The 18174-nt window shown below is 39.4% G+C and overlaps 1 protein-coding gene across 18 annotated transcripts in view; it reads right to left on the bottom strand.

The window, feature by feature from the left end:
* UNC80 (unc-80 homolog, NALCN channel complex subunit) overlaps positions 1-18174 on the bottom strand; it is a 211550-nt gene that overhangs the window by 11590 nt on the left and 181786 nt on the right. For 14 of the 18 annotated variants that reach the window (XM_073218177.1, XM_073218174.1, XM_073218173.1 and 11 more), the window contains 10 exons: positions 17972-18172; positions 15685-15808; positions 14610-14735; positions 13262-13385; positions 12332-12538; positions 9435-9619; positions 8628-8793; positions 6973-7152; positions 4176-4314; positions 1623-1679 (listed from right to left, as the gene is read on the bottom strand). In XM_073218177.1, the coding sequence (XP_073074278.1) occupies positions 1623-1679; positions 4176-4314; positions 6973-7152; positions 8628-8793; positions 9435-9619; positions 12332-12538; positions 13262-13385; positions 14610-14735; positions 15685-15808; positions 17972-18172 (1509 nt within the window). Of the gene's footprint in view, positions 1-1622; positions 1680-4175; positions 4315-6972; positions 7153-8627; positions 8836-9434; positions 9620-12331; positions 12539-13261; positions 13386-14609; positions 14736-15684; positions 15809-17971; positions 18173-18174 lie in introns of those variants that run through there. The other 4 variants (XM_073218178.1, XM_036990761.2, XM_073218184.1 and 1 more) reach the window with 2 other exon arrangements.

Raw genomic sequence — 18174 nt, forward strand, 5'->3', positions numbered from 1 at the left:
AACCAGTCTCATGTAGCAAGAACTTTGGGTGTATTCCCATTGACACTGGACCCATGGCACACTGGATTGGTTTAGGTGACTCCAAACCAGTCATCTGAATCCTGAGCCTGCCAGAGAGGTTCAAATCTTTGCGAGGGTTGAGGAAAATCAACTCAAACTCCTGCCTTCTCTCACCAACTCCAGGCTAGTATTTACTCGGCAAGAGTAGAATTTGGCCCAGTTAAAAAAGGCCCAGGACAAAGTTGGCCAAATGGAAGTCTGATTTAATACTTTGTATTCTCAGTAGGCCACTGAAATGGTCTAATCAAGGTTGTGTCTCACAGGTGCTATTAAGCGTCATGCAAATGCATTCTTTGAAACCAGTGGTCAGGGTGCTAAACTTGGTTCAATTCTCGTCAAACACTGTGAACGACGAAGGGACACCATCTTTAGGACTGCTTTGTTCTTCCTCATCCCCAAAGCTCTTGATAACAGAATTAAGTCTGCACTCTGCAGCACTTCCACATTTACCACCAAGAGACTGATCTGTCAAGGCAAGGGCTGGCAAACACAAATGAATGTCATGAATTATGGGTCCAGTAAAAAAAAGATACACCTAATGGCAGACTCAATTTCCCATTTTCAATTGCAGAAGAAAATGTGAAATCTGGACAAGATGCAAAGAAAACAAGAAGAAACAAAGGACAACTTTTCACAGGAACAGCCTCTCAACATTTCCTCATCTTTGTGAGAAAACAATAAACATGGTATATATTGTACCTACTATATAATGCAAGCCTGGAAGGGAATGTTTCCTCTTGAGATGGAACAAAGGCACTCTTAGAATGAACAAGAAGCATTATCCCTAATGAGGATTAGTTGAGAGGTGTGATCAACAGCACGAGATTTGGAATGTTCGATGTGGTGTATCTGAGTGTTAAAGGTGCAGTCCCCCTTTCTGACACTTTAAACCAATAGCCAAGACATCATATTGTTTGCATCATAAGACTTCCTTATCAAGAAATGTTTGTTTCTGGTATTTCATGGCAAGTTTTGGAGTTACTTTTGTGCCGGGACAGACATTCTTTATTTAAGTGCTATTTGAACAAGCTGCTATAATAGCCTGCCACATAGCATAGATCAACAAGAGGGAATTATATAAACTATCAATATTGCTACTCTTATTATAGCATCACTGTTTTCTTACTATCCATGATGTTAGCGAAAAGGCATGTCTTGATGTAAAAAGGAGCTTTCTGTTAACAGGGAGTTGTATTGAAAGGCTTCTAAAAAACAATTCTTAAGGACTACCATCGACCAAAGGAATGATAGAAGCAATATATTTAACGTTTGGCATATCAAACTTTTTAGTTTAGATGTTCATGGGACAATCCCTAAAAGAACTCTACAGATTCTTTTTCTTTCTTGGTAAGCCTTTTAGGCCATTTGTAATTAGGCTCTGAAACTAAAAATGAAGGAGGCTACACCTTTGACTTCCAGGCTCGTGTGTTCATGAGCAACAAAGGGCCAGGGATGGAAATAGATATCAGGATAGGGAGAGAGGAGACAGAGAGACAGAGGAGACAGGGAACAGCTCGTTTCCCAGCACAGACACCAATAGACAGGTAGCATTGACACTGTACCTAGAGAGGCTGCCCTCGGCGGCCAGGCCCTGGGAGTCATCGAGGACATTAGGTTCACTGCAGGAGGGGTAGGGAGATGAAGCATTTAGGGAAAGAAAATGCAAACAAATAAAAGAAAAAGAAAAAAAGGCATGCAATTTTCTGTTTCTGAGAACCAAAAATAAACAAACAAATTCAACAGAACAAGAAGGAAAAGGAGACAGGTACCCATTTCACCTTGTGTTGGGTTTGTCAAGACAGGACTCCAGGCAGTGGGGGACGAGGGGCTTTGGACAGGAACTGCTCTCAGAGGAGTGATCTAGTTATTGATCAAGAGTTGGGACTTAAATGAGCTCCAAATGGACATGCGAGCTCTGAAATGCAGTGCAGAATGAATTCGTAGAAGATGAAACTATCATTCCTTTCGTAACCATTTGGCTGGGTGGTTATTATTTTTAACCTGTCTTATTATGTACATGAGTCTTCATTGACAGGGACCTTGCTTCTTTCCTGTGCGTGGTGACGTTATCACACAGAAACCACTTACCACAAACTGCCACAACCAAACTCTTGGAACTGATAACATTAAGAAAAGCAAAGAAAGCCCCCAATTTCTTCTGCTAATTTTGCAGTGAAAATGCAAGTAAACAAATGGAAGAACTGGAAAGTTCTCATGGAACGCGCATTTATCTTCTTACGCCATGCTCTAGTGACTGAGCTGTAAGTGCCAGAAGAAGAAACCTGTCACACTGCTGAGAGAATAATTAAGTAGTTTATTGATTTATTTGGATGCTGCTGACTTGGGGGTTTGCAAGCAGAAACTGTCATACTTTCTCTCTCTTTCCTTCAGTGCCTAGCTTCGAGCTAGGCACCCACAAGGCACTCGATAAATAATTGTTAATTGGGTGGAATCAAACTGTTTAGAAAACTGGAGTGTCTGCCCCCAAAGAATCATTTACCTAATTATACACTGTGAAAACAGCCTCTGTTTCCAGGAAGAAGCTCCCTTTCCCTAACTCAGGGAGACATTTTTACCTTACTAGCCCTCCAAAATACAACTCAATCCCAAAGGGTTAAACAATATTTTTCTGGATTTCTTTGAATTTATAATAAATACATTTTTAATAAAATTTATTTAATTTTTATATTATTAAATATATTATTAAATTTATTATATTAATAAAATAAAATTAAATTAATTATATTAATTTATTAAATATATTAAATTAAATTTATTATATTAATAAAATATAATAAATAAATTTATAATAAAACTTTGAAATTAACTGCTAGATAGTTTTCTCTCATTCTTGTTAGAACCTTGCACATTGCTGGCAATTAAAAATAACTTGATAGTTACCAATATTAACTGCTTGTATGACTTTATATATATATTTTTGGACATTATATCTAGTTTGGCTCTGATGTTATTCACACATTTTGTTTATAAGACTTCCTTTTTAAAGGTAAATTACAAAATGGTAAGTAAAACAATTTCTTGCAATAGTGCCCCTCATATATTATTGATTTTTGTAGTAATCAATAATACAGAAAATATTGCTTCCTTTTCAGGTATGTAATTGACTTATTAATCATCTTTATCATTTCCCCTATTTTTTAATATTCTCCAAAGTTAGGCTTTATTTGACAAATTTTATTTCCTCTGTACAGTTTATAAACTATTTGCTGGAGGACTGGGTACAGGGTAATTATTTCTGCATATAAACTGATTTTCTCTAAACATTAGAAAGTGCCCTGATTTTTAGCATTTTCCATATACAAATTACACCATATTGGATCTTTAGGTATTAAGAGTAAACAACAAACTAGCTCAAAACACATATGGTTAATTCTTTGACAGAATTCAGTTCCTGAAGTGAAAATATCAATGACTCTGAAACAGATGTTTTGATTCTTACATCAGATCATTTTCTACATTATACTCTTATACATATGTAGCTTGGAAATTTTTAATGTATATTCTTAGAGGGCAGAGAACACATAAAGAAAATGTCTTAAGGGGCTTAGTCATGGAATAATAGAGCTGAACATAGAAAAACTACCTTAAAGATCATTTTAGCCAACCTCCTTATCTCACAGAGGGGTAAACTGTGGGCCCTTGTTATCTGCCCAAGGTCCCATATAGTGGCACAGGTCCTCTTCTGCTTGGTAAAGCATCACTACCTCTACCTTCAGCTAAATGCTAATGACATATCACAAGTCTAAACTTCACTAAATTTATCAAGCTAGTCCTACCACTTGCCAGGTCCTCATTATTAACTTAGCTGATGATATATCTGAAATATAAGAATGTCATTGGACAACCAGAAAGAAGACCATGGATCTATTTCTAAAGAATTTGGATCAGAAATTAGGATCCCTTCTGTGCGACCCTAGTTGAAAAGTCTTTTGTTGAATGTTCTACTTAAAAACATGATTGTTTCCTTCTCTTTTGGCCTTTTTAGAATAATAGCAATACATTTTGAGAATTTCTATCTTTGCCTGTAGATATCGAGTATAGGATATCCTATATGGCTATCCTATATGTAGAGTATAGGATATATGGCTCTTTACCTTTGGCTGGGTAACATGCCCACCTCAGCCTGAGGTGCAGACATGCTAGAGACGTGGCTGGAGAACCGCCTCCTTCCAACGGCACTCAGGAGGTAAGCTTCTTGTTCACTTACCACACTGGGCATGCTTACTGAGTCATCTGAAGGGGAAAAGAATGGAGCGTTATAAAACTATGACATCAAACAGAAGACCGAGACCAAATTTGCATTTGGATTCTACTCTTGGCTTGAATAGAACCTTAGGTCAGTCACTGAAGCTGAATTATCATTCATCCCTTTGTCCAGACTAAAAAGTAAGACCCCAGACCAGGGCTTGGTTTTTAATCTGTACAAAGAAACAAATGATAACTCTTCATGTCCACACATCTCCCACCCTTGAACAGCCTTCATGAAATAAACTTAAATTTCTTATTCATTTTTACAAGCAGATTATTTGTGAAAGTCAAAGGAAATATGAAAATTAAAGATTTCAGAAAAGCTAGGCTATAAATTTCTAAACATTTCAGGAATAATTCAGTAAGGGACTTGGTAACTGAACAATCAAGTACATTTCTTTGGCATTCAAACTATATCCAGTGTATTTAATGATCTGGGGACTACTGAGGGAAGGGCTACTTCAGGTAGTTTTAGGAATAGGAAAAATATTTAAAAACCTATAAAGTTTAGAAATAAAGTCTTATTTTCATCTAAGTTCAAAATTTTAAACATGAACTCATTTTCTCATTAGAAGCAGGAATCAATGTATTCAAATACATAAAAAAGGTAACTTTAACACAGTATTTGTGACAAGGTGATTTCATTCCAAGTGAGCTAATGTTGTTTGTTGCTGAACAGTAAACATATTTTGATTAACATAAGGTTTTGGTGAACTTATGCTACTATGTAAGTATGGAAAGTGCTAGACATTTTAATTTGTTACATAATGGCTGTGACTTGAAGTTGATTCTTATCATAGAATTTTATTTCCTTTTTTGATGCCTTCTCAGAGATGGGAATAAGCAACTGGGCCTTAAAAACAGGGAAGGGTAGACTGAGCTATTCTTGCAAAGGCCTTTCCCAGATCTCCTTGGTTTTTTTTTTTTCCTCCTTATTCAAACTCATCTATCACTTAACACTTAGTTCCTCAGTGTTTGTTTGGTGATTCATCATGTACTGCCTTGAACTCACCCTTTTGTGAAGTGTTCTTTATCGAAAATGTCTTGTCATCTCCTCTGTAGGACTATATCTAAGATTTTAGAAGGCAGAGAATACATCTTTCTCATACTTCCTCGTTCCTCATTTTGTACCGGCTAGGTCTTAATACAGTTTGATAATTAAATGGGAAAAGAGTTTAATTCAAAGCAGATATCCATCGGGCTTTCATACACTGCCCCCATATAAATACACACCCACTTCACAAGCACAACCTTGTTTCTATTGGGATGGTTATGATGTCTGTGAGCAGAGATATTAGAAAAAATTGCAATTCATCAGTGTATGACTATTGGCTCTTGATCAGTGATATCTCTGTTTATGTCTTCTCTACTTTCTTCCCTAGCTTCTTCCTACTGCCAGGTTATCCACTTATTCATAAGGTTACCTGTGAAATATATTTAGCCTACTAAAAATAGGTGTTGCAATTTCCCATAATTTAAAACATTTGCTGGGAGAGACTACTTCAGGCATTTAAGAAAAATAGATAATACTTTAAGTCCTGAACTCTTACTAGGACTTAATGAATATTCAAACTGCTGATCCCTATCTCATTTTGTTTTCTTGGTCAAGATTTTTCAAGATTTCTTTAATTACAGTTTTAGGAGTACTTCCATGTGTAATGACAAGGGTGATTTAGATACAAGTATGTAACTATGAAACTAATCTGGGAATATTACTGATTGATGTTTTGACAAAGCATTTATTTCTTTCCCTTTCCTACACATCCAAATGTAGTAGGGTATTAAAATACTTTCATTCATCTTAGTTAATTAAAATTCTAGCCTCAATTCCCATTTCCTCTAATTTAGTTTAGGGTGGGGCTGTTATTCAGTACAGAGGGGCTCTGAGTGAAGGCGTCCTAAGTGTCCAGTACACTTTGCTATCAAGGTTATATCACAGTATCTTTAAAACACAATTGGGAAATAATCAATGCAATAGAAGAAACCATTAAATGACAGCAGTATTTAATGGAAACTTCTACTTCATAAAATCTACTCCTACTAATGAAGGGTGTTCTTGCCTGGATTTTCCCTCATTTCCTGAGGGAACCAAATCTTAAGCATATGCATGAGAAGGTTCTGGGCTGCCATAGTCACTGGGGATACTCAATTCAAATTCGGATTTTATTCCCTCAGGACAGCTTGTTGGTTCACGTTCCAGGTAACATAGCCACCTGGTCTTCTCTGCGCCCTGTGTGTGTGCATTGCTCACTTTTCCTCCCCCAGTGGAGCCCCGTAGGTGCTGATCAGCCCCTAGGCAAGATGGCCTGGGGGAAGGGGAATAAATGCTTCCCTTAGTAACTTTAGCACAATTTAAGTGAGATTTAGGGAAAAGGTTGAATAGATAAGCTCAAAGAAAATTAGGGGTCACCAAAGATTACTTTTCTCCTGAATTCCTTCCAGATGACCAGGGATATCAAGGAATTTATAGAATTGCAAACAGTAGGAATCATGGAATCAGTCTTAGATCCTTTATAAATCCTATTTTTGTACAAATGAACTGAAAATGTTCAGAAAGGCAGAAATCCTTCCCAAGCCCTCATTCCATGGCTACATTGTGTCACACACGCCCGCATCCCTGCCTGATGTTGTGGGATGACCTACTTTCCTCATCCTCCTCATCAGTCCGACTCAGGGTGTCCTGTGAAGCCTGCTGGGAGGGCTCACTGTCCTGCTCCCAGACGGTGCCAGTGCCCGTGTTGGAGCGGGACATGGTGGCCAGGCTCAGGCGGTAAGCAGACGTGGACGTGCCCACAGTACTGATGGACGTCTTCCCTTGGTAGGCTAGTGGGGCAGAGAGACCAAAGGAAATCCGTGCTGAGGATCTTGCAAGAAAACAAATGTGTGCCGCACACTCCCCCCTGACCCCTCGTATGTTTTAGGAAAGGTTAGTTAAATAGTGTGTCCCAGATAAATGTGCTTTCAGACAAAGTAGCCAATGGAAGTGAGAACATTTCAGAAAAGAAAGAAGAATTAGCCACTGACATAACTGAATAGTTTCCTTGTGGGAGCACAACATGAAATGCTTTGACGTTGCCTCTTTTCTCACTGCTTTTTTATTTCATTTGCCAGGCTGGTAGAACACAAATCAACTTTGACATGAGTTCCAGCTTCCAACTTGATAGATTTTACTGAGAAATATACCTTGCCTGACACAGGCAGACAGAAGTAGTAAGTACATTGTCTGATAGGAACCTCAAGATCAAAATCAGAATACATATCATCAAAACTGTGTGCTCATTCTCCTTTTCTGACTTATAAAATACTACCTTGGTTCTGTCAGATCATTTTATTATAAAGCAGAATATTTGAAGGTCACTGTGTAGAGTTCACCAAGATTATACTTGTCAAAATTTTTGTCTTTTAGCACATTGCAAGTAAAAATAAATGCTTAAGAAAGAAAAAAGCCACACACCTAATATTCTACTTATGGGTACTGACTGCCCTCTATTGGCAGATAAAGATTTCTTTACCTTCCTCAGTAACCTGTGGTTACTCTTAAGTACAAAAAGTACAAAAATGCTGGATTTCTTTTACAATATCTCTTTCCTCCCAGATTCTGGCAGCCCTGTCACAATCTACATTTATTTATTTTGCAGGAAGCTGATTTCCTAAACAGTGCATCAGGAAAACCCAGAATATTGTAAGAGATGCTGTGGGATTATAAAATACTGAATAATGTTAAAAAAGTACCCCCTAATCTGCCGACTCTAATTCAAACCTCCGAGCCCCCATTTCTGAAAAGCTAAAGGCTCTGTAAGCAATCATACAGACCTGGTTGGAAGTCCCCTCACTTTCGTCACTGTCATGTCAGTTATTTATCCTCTACTGAGTCTCAGTTTCCTCATTTCTAAAGTGGACTCTCAGTTATACACCTTACAGGTGTTTGTGTGGATTAAACAAACAAACAAAAATCTAAGAAACAATCTACCATATAATAGAAGCTCCATAAATGTGAGCCCCCCCTTCAGGCAAGAATTTAAATATATATGTTTTTCCAGTTACATATTCAAGAAACAGCCAAACTACTGGAATGAAAATTGGAAAAAAAAATGTTTAGGAAAGGAATAAAATTAAACTCCTATGAGACCCCCCTGACTTTTGTTTTTGGCAATGGTCACATGGTCAAGCTTACAGGATTCCAAAATGACTGACCCCATACATGGTTCTAAAAAGAGCTGTGACCAGGACAAAGGAATTCTTTGTGGGTTGCGAGTTCCATTAGCCAAACACATTCAAACTACCCCATGCATACTCACCTGACCCACTGTGAACTGCCTCTTTTAGAATTTTTAGTTCACTGTTGAACTCAGCAATAAGGGAGCTCTTACACAGAGGGCGTGGAATAAAGCGCCGCTCCAGTTGGTCCGCAATGTGTTGCCGGGCAGAAAGCTCCTCGTGATTCTCTGCTGGTTGGGCCAGCAGCTGAAAGAGAGGCATAGACTCTCAGGTCCTCACTTTTCCAACCTGTAAAATGGGCTAGTTATTGTACCTATTTCATAATTGACTGTGAAGATTAAATTAGATAATGAAGGTAATTAAACACTGAAAATAAATAAAGCATGGTGTTCTTAGAAAGATGCTTTATTCGGGAAGCGCTTAATCAACATATTGTTTTGAATAGTGATTCATGCCCAGGAAATCAGGGCATGAAAAGAATAAAAAAGTAGATGAGTACTACGGATCCCAGTGGAAGAACATGCTTTAATTGTCCCATTTTTCTCACATTTATTTAAAATCAATCTCCATCATGCCATTGAAGAAAGGAGAACATTCTGTAGATCATTCCACTGGGTCAGTCTTATTTTTTGGGGGGTGGGTGAGTGGGGAGAGGGCAAAGTTTTATAGAATATAATAAAGCTGTTACTGTGAAAGTAATTCTAATGTGAAATTTTATCCTCTGAGAAACATTTTTAAATTGTTTTCTCATCAAGCACAGTACTAACAGGTCCTATAAACTAGCTATAGCACATCCCATGGACACGGCTGTTGTGATTCTGCCTTAATCTGGCGAGCAGCACATTCATGGGGCTGGTCACCTCTGGGAGGAGGCGCACACACCACACCTTGCACTGGATGAAAGGGCGCAAGAGCACGAAGATGGGTATCCGGGTCCTCACGATGAAGTCCAGGAAGTCCCACAGGGCCAGGCCTCCCACCTTCCGCAGGGCCATCTCCTTCACCTGGAGGCTCAGCCAGTACCACTGGCTGCCCAGCTGCCTCTCAAAGCAGACGAGGATCACCTTCAACGCTTCGCACCAGGAGAAAAGAAAAGTGAGTCTGCAGACTTGTGCTCCAGAGGATCACTGCCCACAGCCACAGCCCTTAAGGCACCAAAAAAACCTTCTAAATCTTCTAACCTCTCTCCATGTTTCCAAAAACTTACATGTACTCGTAAGCGAGAATATTCTGACATCGTGACAAAAAAATGGGTGAGGTAAGCATGTTTTGATTCCAGTTAGGACTTCTCTTAAGTGCATTTAACTACTATTTTGGAAAATACAGAGCAAAGCGATTCATAGAATTGAAATATGTTATAAACATGAAGTTTGGCAAATATTTTGCTTTCCAAAAGTTTTGTCATGGTGGCTTTATGGTAACACTACTGTATGACTCATGTCCTAGGTAAAACATGGGCGTTTTAAAAAATATTTTTGTTTTTTCTTTTAAGCATAGAAATAATATAGTCTTTGTACTAAAAGTAAAACTAAACCATGCAGAAGTGCACAAAGTTTAAAAATAAACTTCCCAGCTCTTTTTCTGACCCCACCCTCAACTGCTCCCCAGAGATACCAGGAAATTTGAGTATATCCTTCTAGATAAAAATGCTCCATCCTCCCTCTCCCCTCCCACCTTCAAATTGCACATCATGCTATTACTAAACTCTGCTGGATTTCTTTTACAATATCTCTTTCCTCCCAGATTCTGGCAGCCCTGTCACAATCTACATTTATTTATTTTGCAGGAAGCTGATTTCCTAAACAGTGCATCAGGAAAACCCAGAATATTGTAAATATGTCAAAGATTGTGGTGGGGGCTCCCACGGACACCCATGCTGTCCCTACAGGGTCCACAGTGTGGCAGTCTGGGAACCTGGGAATTCTTGAGCAGTTGTAGAGCCCATCTCAGCAACCAAATAACATACATAAACCCTACTCAGTAAAGCCCTCCTGAGTCACAGGCACCTTTGCCATCCCTTTGGGCCAATTGCAGGGGAAAACTCTGTCACGTAGGGGAGAGATGCTGTGGGATTCTTCTTTACCCACCTCTCTCCTCAAAATCTCACTTTTCGCAGCAATCACTCATTGCAATTCCTTTTCCTCAACTAAGCAAACAAATGAACAAGAAGCAGCAGTCCTTTTCCCTACTTTGATCCTGGTGACATTACGACTCTAATGTGTCTGTTGGCCTCTGGGTTTCTGCCATTCTGCTTTCCACCCTCTCCTCCATCAGCCTAGCACACAAGTGGCATAGCAAAGGGCTCAAGAGCAGGGCCTCTGGTGCCAGATGGCTTGGCTTTGAAATTTGGCTCTGCCACTTATCTACTGTGTGATTTTAGGTAAGTTAGTCAACCTTTCTGGGCCTTAGCCACTTCACTTCTAAAATGAGAACATTCACTTCTTAGAGTTGTTGTGAGGATTCAATGTGATGATGATGTAAACTGTAGAAAACACTGCTTAGTGTGCAGTAAGTGTTCAAAGTAAATATAGGAATAAATTTATCGTAGTGGTCCAGTAGCCTGGCCAAATAACCAAAGGATCTGCCTTCATTAAAAAGGCAGGAATTGGAGAGAACTGGCAACAGCTACTTGTCAGGTGTTTTCTCTTACCCTTGTCTCACATGTTAAACTGTCTTTCTCCATCATCCTCTGTATAATCCCAAGACTCATGCAGGGCTTTGTCCCAGAATCTAGGTTTTTAATTGGAGCCCTATGCTTTTTGCCTCTGGCAACCAAGCCCCATGTGCATAAATCCTGTGCACGTGTATACTTGTTCCATCTTTTCCTTGTTCATTCTTACTGTCCATCATATCATTTTCAAATGCATCCCTTTGTAACGCAGTCCTAACACCTCACATACTCCAAACTCCAAGGACCAGTTTCTCCCAGTATGTACATGGTCATCTTATCCTCTCCACCAAGATCTGCTTTGATGAATTGAAAAATGTCAGGCAAGATTCTCTCAACTTCCTCCCTTTGAGGTTTCCTGGAGCCAGTGCTCCTTATTCTCAGTGCTATGGCAAGAGTGGTCTTTTCCCTCTAGCGTAGTTCATGCACGGCCAAGGAGTGGCTTTCCAGTGTTCCATGGCTCAGGGATAAACTAAAGGCTGGGAAAGGGAAATGGGAAGGTAGGAATGGAAAGGGTAAGGGAATCGGCAAGCCTATGGGAGGAGAACAACAGCTGGCCTCACTAGAGAGAAGATCTGCACGGAGATTTCAAGGTGATACTGTAAGGGAAGCAAAATGACTAGTATGGCATATGGTGTACTGCAAGGCCACCGTGTCTACTGCACGGGATGTGGACTGTCCCAACTCCAGGGGCTCCATTCACATAGACGACAGACCAGTGAGCCCCATGAGCTGTGCAGTGTCCTTGTACACTAGACTGAACCTAGATCTGATAAAAGCTGCCAATGATAACCTCGTTAGTGATCTCATACTGAATCAGCAAGGAGGCATTCTCAGTGCAGATGCCTTCCTTACATGTCCAGACACACTTATAAAACCAACCATGTAAATTAGGTACCGTGGATATGAAAGTACTTTGTTTTATGGCAGATGTTTGACTGAGGGAAACCAGACTCTTTTGCAAGAGACTTTTACTTGCTCAAGTGCCTTCTTTAAATACTTTCTGGATCAAAGTCTTCTGAATACTTTTGAGTCGAGGTGGAACATAACTAAGTACACATGTACATACAATATATTTGCATAGAGAGAGAGAGAGTGAGAAGATGAAGCACCCACCTAAGTATGCTGCTTGGCTGGTGGACTCTGCCAGCCCTTCCCTGCGCAAGTCTTTCCCTGCATCCCCGGGGGTGGAGCAGTGGGCGGGGGAGCTCTCCAACATGAAGTTCTTGCTCCGGGACGTGCTGATGATCCGTGGAGGCAGGAGTACGTTAATGACCGTCTGCAGGAGCAGCTGCACCTCTGGCTGCTCCAGCCACGGACTATCTGAAGGGCAGAGTTTGGAAGACGAAGTGGACAAAAAAGCAAGTCACGAGACAGACTTCCCAAATAAGACACAGAAAAATGCATCTGTCTTTCCAGTTTCAAACTAGAACACCCTACAAATTTGGGTGTCACTCCACCAAGTACAGCTTCTCCTATGCACCAAAAGATTGTTCCTGGTATGGAGTGTTTTTTCCATTGTCAGCACCCAAGGGTTTGTGTTCTTAGCAAATTTCCTGCTTACCATTTCAATCTCCTTCCTTTTCGGCTCAAATAACCATAATGTACTATCTTTACATTTGAGATGAGCTTTTCCTAAAACAAAAATCCCCCAAGGAGGAAGAGTAATGAAAATATATTGGAATTTAATGCCAGGGGCAGGATTTATGCTAAACCTAATGGCAATAGGTTATAAAGTTCATTCAACTCACACCATACAGTACAATTAATACCATTTTCTTAATTGAAATAATGTTCTCCTGACTTTTGCTGTACTGAAATGATTTTGCATAAGGTGTATCTTCTAAGATGTAGAACAGAGAAACTCTTGACCCAGGATAGCTAAACTGAAAAGAAAGAAAACCTCTATTTCCTAAGGTAGCCCTGCTTAAATTATTCAGATTGCCTTCACTGATGGCCTTCATAGGAAAAGAAAAAGAAATAACAATGTGATATTTAAGAAAACACAACAACAACGATAATGCCCTTTAGTTAAATTAATCAGACCTTTGCTTCCAGATCCTACTGTGAGCACAAATGGGATGAGCAGATTTAAAAGCATCCCCTCCCTTCGCTCTTGATTGGTGAATGGGGAGATCACATGGCTTAAAGGAAAATCTTCTTTTAAAGCCTGTGCAGCAATAATAGAAAAAAAGATTAATTGACCCCCCACACCCATTCATGTCTGTTTTTACACAGCATGACGGAGATGGTGAGCCCCTGCTGGCTGCTCCTGCAAACTATGAGTTCATGGGTTGTGCGAGCATACAAGATTCACTTAAAACTGATACTTTACCATTTGCTTGACATAATTGAGAGCTAAATACCTAAAAAACAGTAACATTTTGAATATTAAATGAAATATTATAATACTTATGGCCTGGTACAAAAACAATAGCATTTCTCCATTCATTTTCTCCATGTGTCCACCAACAAATATTTTAGAGACAAAAGAAAGGGAAGAAAATGAGAACTTGCTACTAGCTCCATTGGGGGGTATTTAAAGTTCTCTGACCCCTACTTGAGGCTTTCTCCAAGCCAGAAAGCAATAGGCAATATAGAAAGAAAGAAATGATCTCTCTATGCAGGTTATTAAAATGTATCACTTTAGAGATGTCATTGTTTCTCTTTGCATGGTAGCCACAGACCTTGCTTAATTTCTTTTCTATTATTTACCCAATTTCTAAATGATAGACCATCAAGCATGGTTGTCAGACAGTGGATGGTTCAGTTATACATTTATACCAGTTGTATATTTTCCATTGGTCATAGAGCCAATGGCCCACTCTCTAAAATTAGTTGACCGACAGAAATAGGCAAGGGAATTGGTATTCCACACTTTTTGGCTTGGGAAGGATTGTTTTAAGAAATAAAAGAACTGGGAGAATAAAAGAAAAAGTACCCAAATATTCAATCCACAATCATTAAAGAAATGAAGATATTCAAAGCTTAGTAATGGTGTATGAAAGAATGTTACATTGCAATTCTTTCAGCAAATATTTAAAACCAGAGTTTGAATATTACTGCCTCTTTTAATTAACAATTGTGAGCTGACTATCTGTGAACCACTCTTTTCCTAAGGTATTTGCACATATTTTAAATGACTCAAGTGGTTTCTCAGGTCGTGGCAGGACTAAATGACTCTGCTATTTTTGAGATCTCGAGAAGAATTACAGAAGCACAACTTAGGGCCAAGCTCAGGGCTGAAGGTCCAAACCTGTAAACGTTTGGAGGTGTTTACATTTTTGTTTCACAGATTTTGCCCAGCCTTTGCAGAGATAAAAAAGAGAGCACCGTGATCTGGTGCCTCGGCCATCAACTTAATGAGCGTGACAAACAGGTAAGGCAGTCACACCTGTATCTGCAATGCTACAAGCCGGACAACAGCTGTGCTGAAGGGCAGAGGTGGTGAGAGATAAGGGCTGAGATGAAGAAGGGGTAATCCATCAGCAACACTGGAAGGTCCTACCACTCCCATCACCTGAAATACAAACAGAGCACGTGACCAGCCTTGACTACTGCAAGTTCATGCAACCATAGTAAGGGAGTCTCATTTAATAATCATAGTATAATCATCATCATCATTTGAAAGTTGGGCATGTTACTTTCAGTCTGTTCTTGTTGCTGCCTTCTTAAGGCATGTAATGTCTGGAGTCAGATCGAACGGTACAGTGGATGCAGCCAAGGTTTTGTAGAATGTTTTCTTTTTTTATAGTTAACTATGTAAATAATGAAGGATGAAGCAAAGAACTATTCTAATCAGGAGGACATACTTACTTAGGGATTCAAAGGAATGCAGTCTACATTCTTTGATGGAGCAAATATTGACAGCAATGATGGTGGTAACAGCTCTATTTGCACTAGGCATTCCAGCTACAGATTTATTGCTCAACTAGTTAAGCAGCAGATCCTATTCAATGAAATGCTATAACATGGTTTCCACATTGTACAAAACCTTGTCAGGACCAGACTCTAGATATTACATAAGTGCCAAAAAATTTTTTTTTTCTTCACCGAAACCTTAGACTGGCCAATTCATAGTGTCATTTTGCACTAAAAAAGAAAAAAAAATCTCTCTGTGTTTTTAAACTCCCCCACCCCAGACTACCTCCACTTCTCGCCAATTGTTCAGCCTCCGCCACCCCACTCTCCAACTGGCAGCCCTCAGCTCTCAGCGCAGCTTGAAGAGGTGAATTGTCAAAGTGGTGTGTGGGAAGCAGTGCACCAAATCCCCTCTGTGTAGGGATGGGCCCCTGTATCTCCCCACGCACCACCTTGAAATGTACCTCACTATTTTCGGTGTCACCTGAGCCATCTGATTTCACTTAGTAGGGGCACAAAGTGGTTGACCTGTAAATCTTCAATTCAGAGAAGTCAATAGCAGAGTTAAGTTTTGTAAAGTTTCATAAGATTGCCACTTGGCTACTCACCAGATTGACACAGACATTGATCAGTGACCTAAGGTGAGGCAGGAAGGATATGATTGGCTGCCTCTGAAGTGTCAAACAAACCCCTTCAATCAAATTGCTGGCAGGCTCCCACTCAACCTGTCGCCTGGAATACAATACAGGAGCCATTAGCAGCTAGGCTCCCTCCTGGAGACAGTCTGAACAAGCGAATGAGACAGTGATTCTGACGCCAGCTAAGACAGGACAGGTGTCTGAGACAACAGAGTGCTTCACACGGGATGACGTTTACCCATGTTGTTCCAAAAGTACAGAGCACAGTGGGAAGGGAAGAAGATACTGAATACGTAGCAAAGGCACTCCTGCCCCACTCGACTAATGAGACAAAATCTATTGAAGAAAAAACAGAGATGATGAATGGGTTGCATTTTAAATGCCCAGATCTCAGCTTTGAGAGAGGGTGTGAGAGTACCATTCTAGTGAACCCACCATAGGCATCATTACTCACAACAGAATTAATCTGACCACAGGCTACATTTCTGAAATCTATTTATCAGACTACAGTTGTTCTCATTAGCTTTCACACCAGACTGCAATTAGATTTATATGGCTTAACTCCTGCCGAAAAGATGGCATTAGAAGAAAATAGTCTATTTAAAAAGTGTTCTTTCTAGGCTTCCTAAGAAATGATACTTTTCGGCTAATTTCTATGGTAGTATAAATAGTGGCAACATAACCCAATTAGATGACCATGAGATTTTATGTAATGAAAATCAATATGGTCTGTAACTATCTCAGGACTGACAGAGTCATCTCTGTAGCCCCCAAATAAGCAGGTTATACTTCACTGTTATCAACATTTCTGAATATTATTCTGGAAATAATTTCTAAACTTACATTCCTAAGCATATGCCAAAATTAAATATCTGCAATGACAAAAAGAAAGTGTTCATAAATGAGTGTACATTCACATCCTTGATGCTCTGGTCACCCACAAGTCACATTCAGTCAGATTTCTCTTACTGAACAGAGATCACCTGATAAAATGACATCTGATGCAACCCTAAACTCACAGCATGCACCCCAGGAAAACTGCCTACAATTGACCAAGTCTATGCATTAATCCAGAAATCTACTTTGAGGAAGTATGATGTTCTTTATAATTGACTTAGTTTATATAACAAATAAATCAGCCTATGGAGATGTTGAACATCTTTAGATACAAAGTTTTTAAGAAAAAGAATTTATTTTGATACACGCTTGTCGGACTTACAAGACTTTGGCCATTTGACAATAGGCACAAACAGTCCATTGGAACCACTAAAGAAAAAAAGGAGAGCTTTAAGGACAGACATGTCCATGCCATTGAAATAAATAATGTGTAGGCATTTGTATGGTATAAAATAATACGGGAAGAAATTGTTAATTATGAGGATGAAATCTTTCAAACTCTTTTTTTATAAATTCAAAACTCCTGATGGCTGCATAAATGAAGAACACAGGCTTAAAACCTAGAAAAATTCTGACAAATTGAATACTAAGTGCTACAAATTCTTGGGCAAGAATTGCATTGATTTTGAGTTTAGTGTAAAAGGACAGAAAATGCTCTCACTAACCCAAACTTGAAATTTCTGAGAGTGGATTTATCAGCAATTAATCAGTTGGACTATCTGCTCACTACAGCTGTAGGTTTCCAAGCTGGACTCACATCTCCAGGTAGGCTGGCTCAGAGGCATCCTCACAAAGGAGGGCTATCAGTGGATATTTCAGGTCCGTGAACAGAGATCAACTGGTAATAAAGTTCACTGAGTACTACCCTGAATTAGGTGAAAAGTTGAAAATCAGGTCTTTGTTATCAATCTTGAGATCTTTTCAGCTGTTACTTGGTGATGATTGTAAAGCCTGCATTTCTCTATACTGGGACCTAAATACCATGTTAAAAACAGTATTTTTTGAACATCAAATTACATTTTCTTCTCTCCTTTGTTGTTTTATTTATAAGGCATACTCTGCCTTAGTTCAAAAAGAACTGAAGGATACTCATTGAATTTCTTATGTGTATCAGATAAGGAACACAATAGCTAAGAAATGAATAGATTTTTTTCAAATGACATAATTTTAAAGACCATGTTATTTCCTCAAAATGTAGACCTGCTACTTATGCATTCATATACCTCGGTAACTAGGCACATACACCAACAGAAAATTTTCATGTCATCCATTCAACTCCAGATTGATCCACCATCTTTAAAAATGACAAACCCAAACTTTAAGACTTATAATGTCAACAGTTGACCAGAGGCCTCCTCACCTCAAAGTTGGCATCTTATGAATTTTGTTGAACATCCTATCCAATCTCTTTAAAATTAGGATAAGAGCCGGCCTCACTGCCTCGGCTGTCCAGTCGGTAATAGGAAGCATCTCCATAATGTAGCGCCGAAGCCCACGGCTCTCCATTGTCTGGGTGTCGTATGGCGCCAGTTTCAGAAGGGAGTGTGCAATTTCTGCCAACCT

The sequence above is a fragment of the Manis javanica genome, chromosome 12 (genome assembly GCF_040802235.1).
Source record: "Manis javanica isolate MJ-LG chromosome 12, MJ_LKY, whole genome shotgun sequence".
Taxonomy (NCBI): domain Eukaryota; kingdom Metazoa; phylum Chordata; class Mammalia; order Pholidota; family Manidae; genus Manis; species Manis javanica.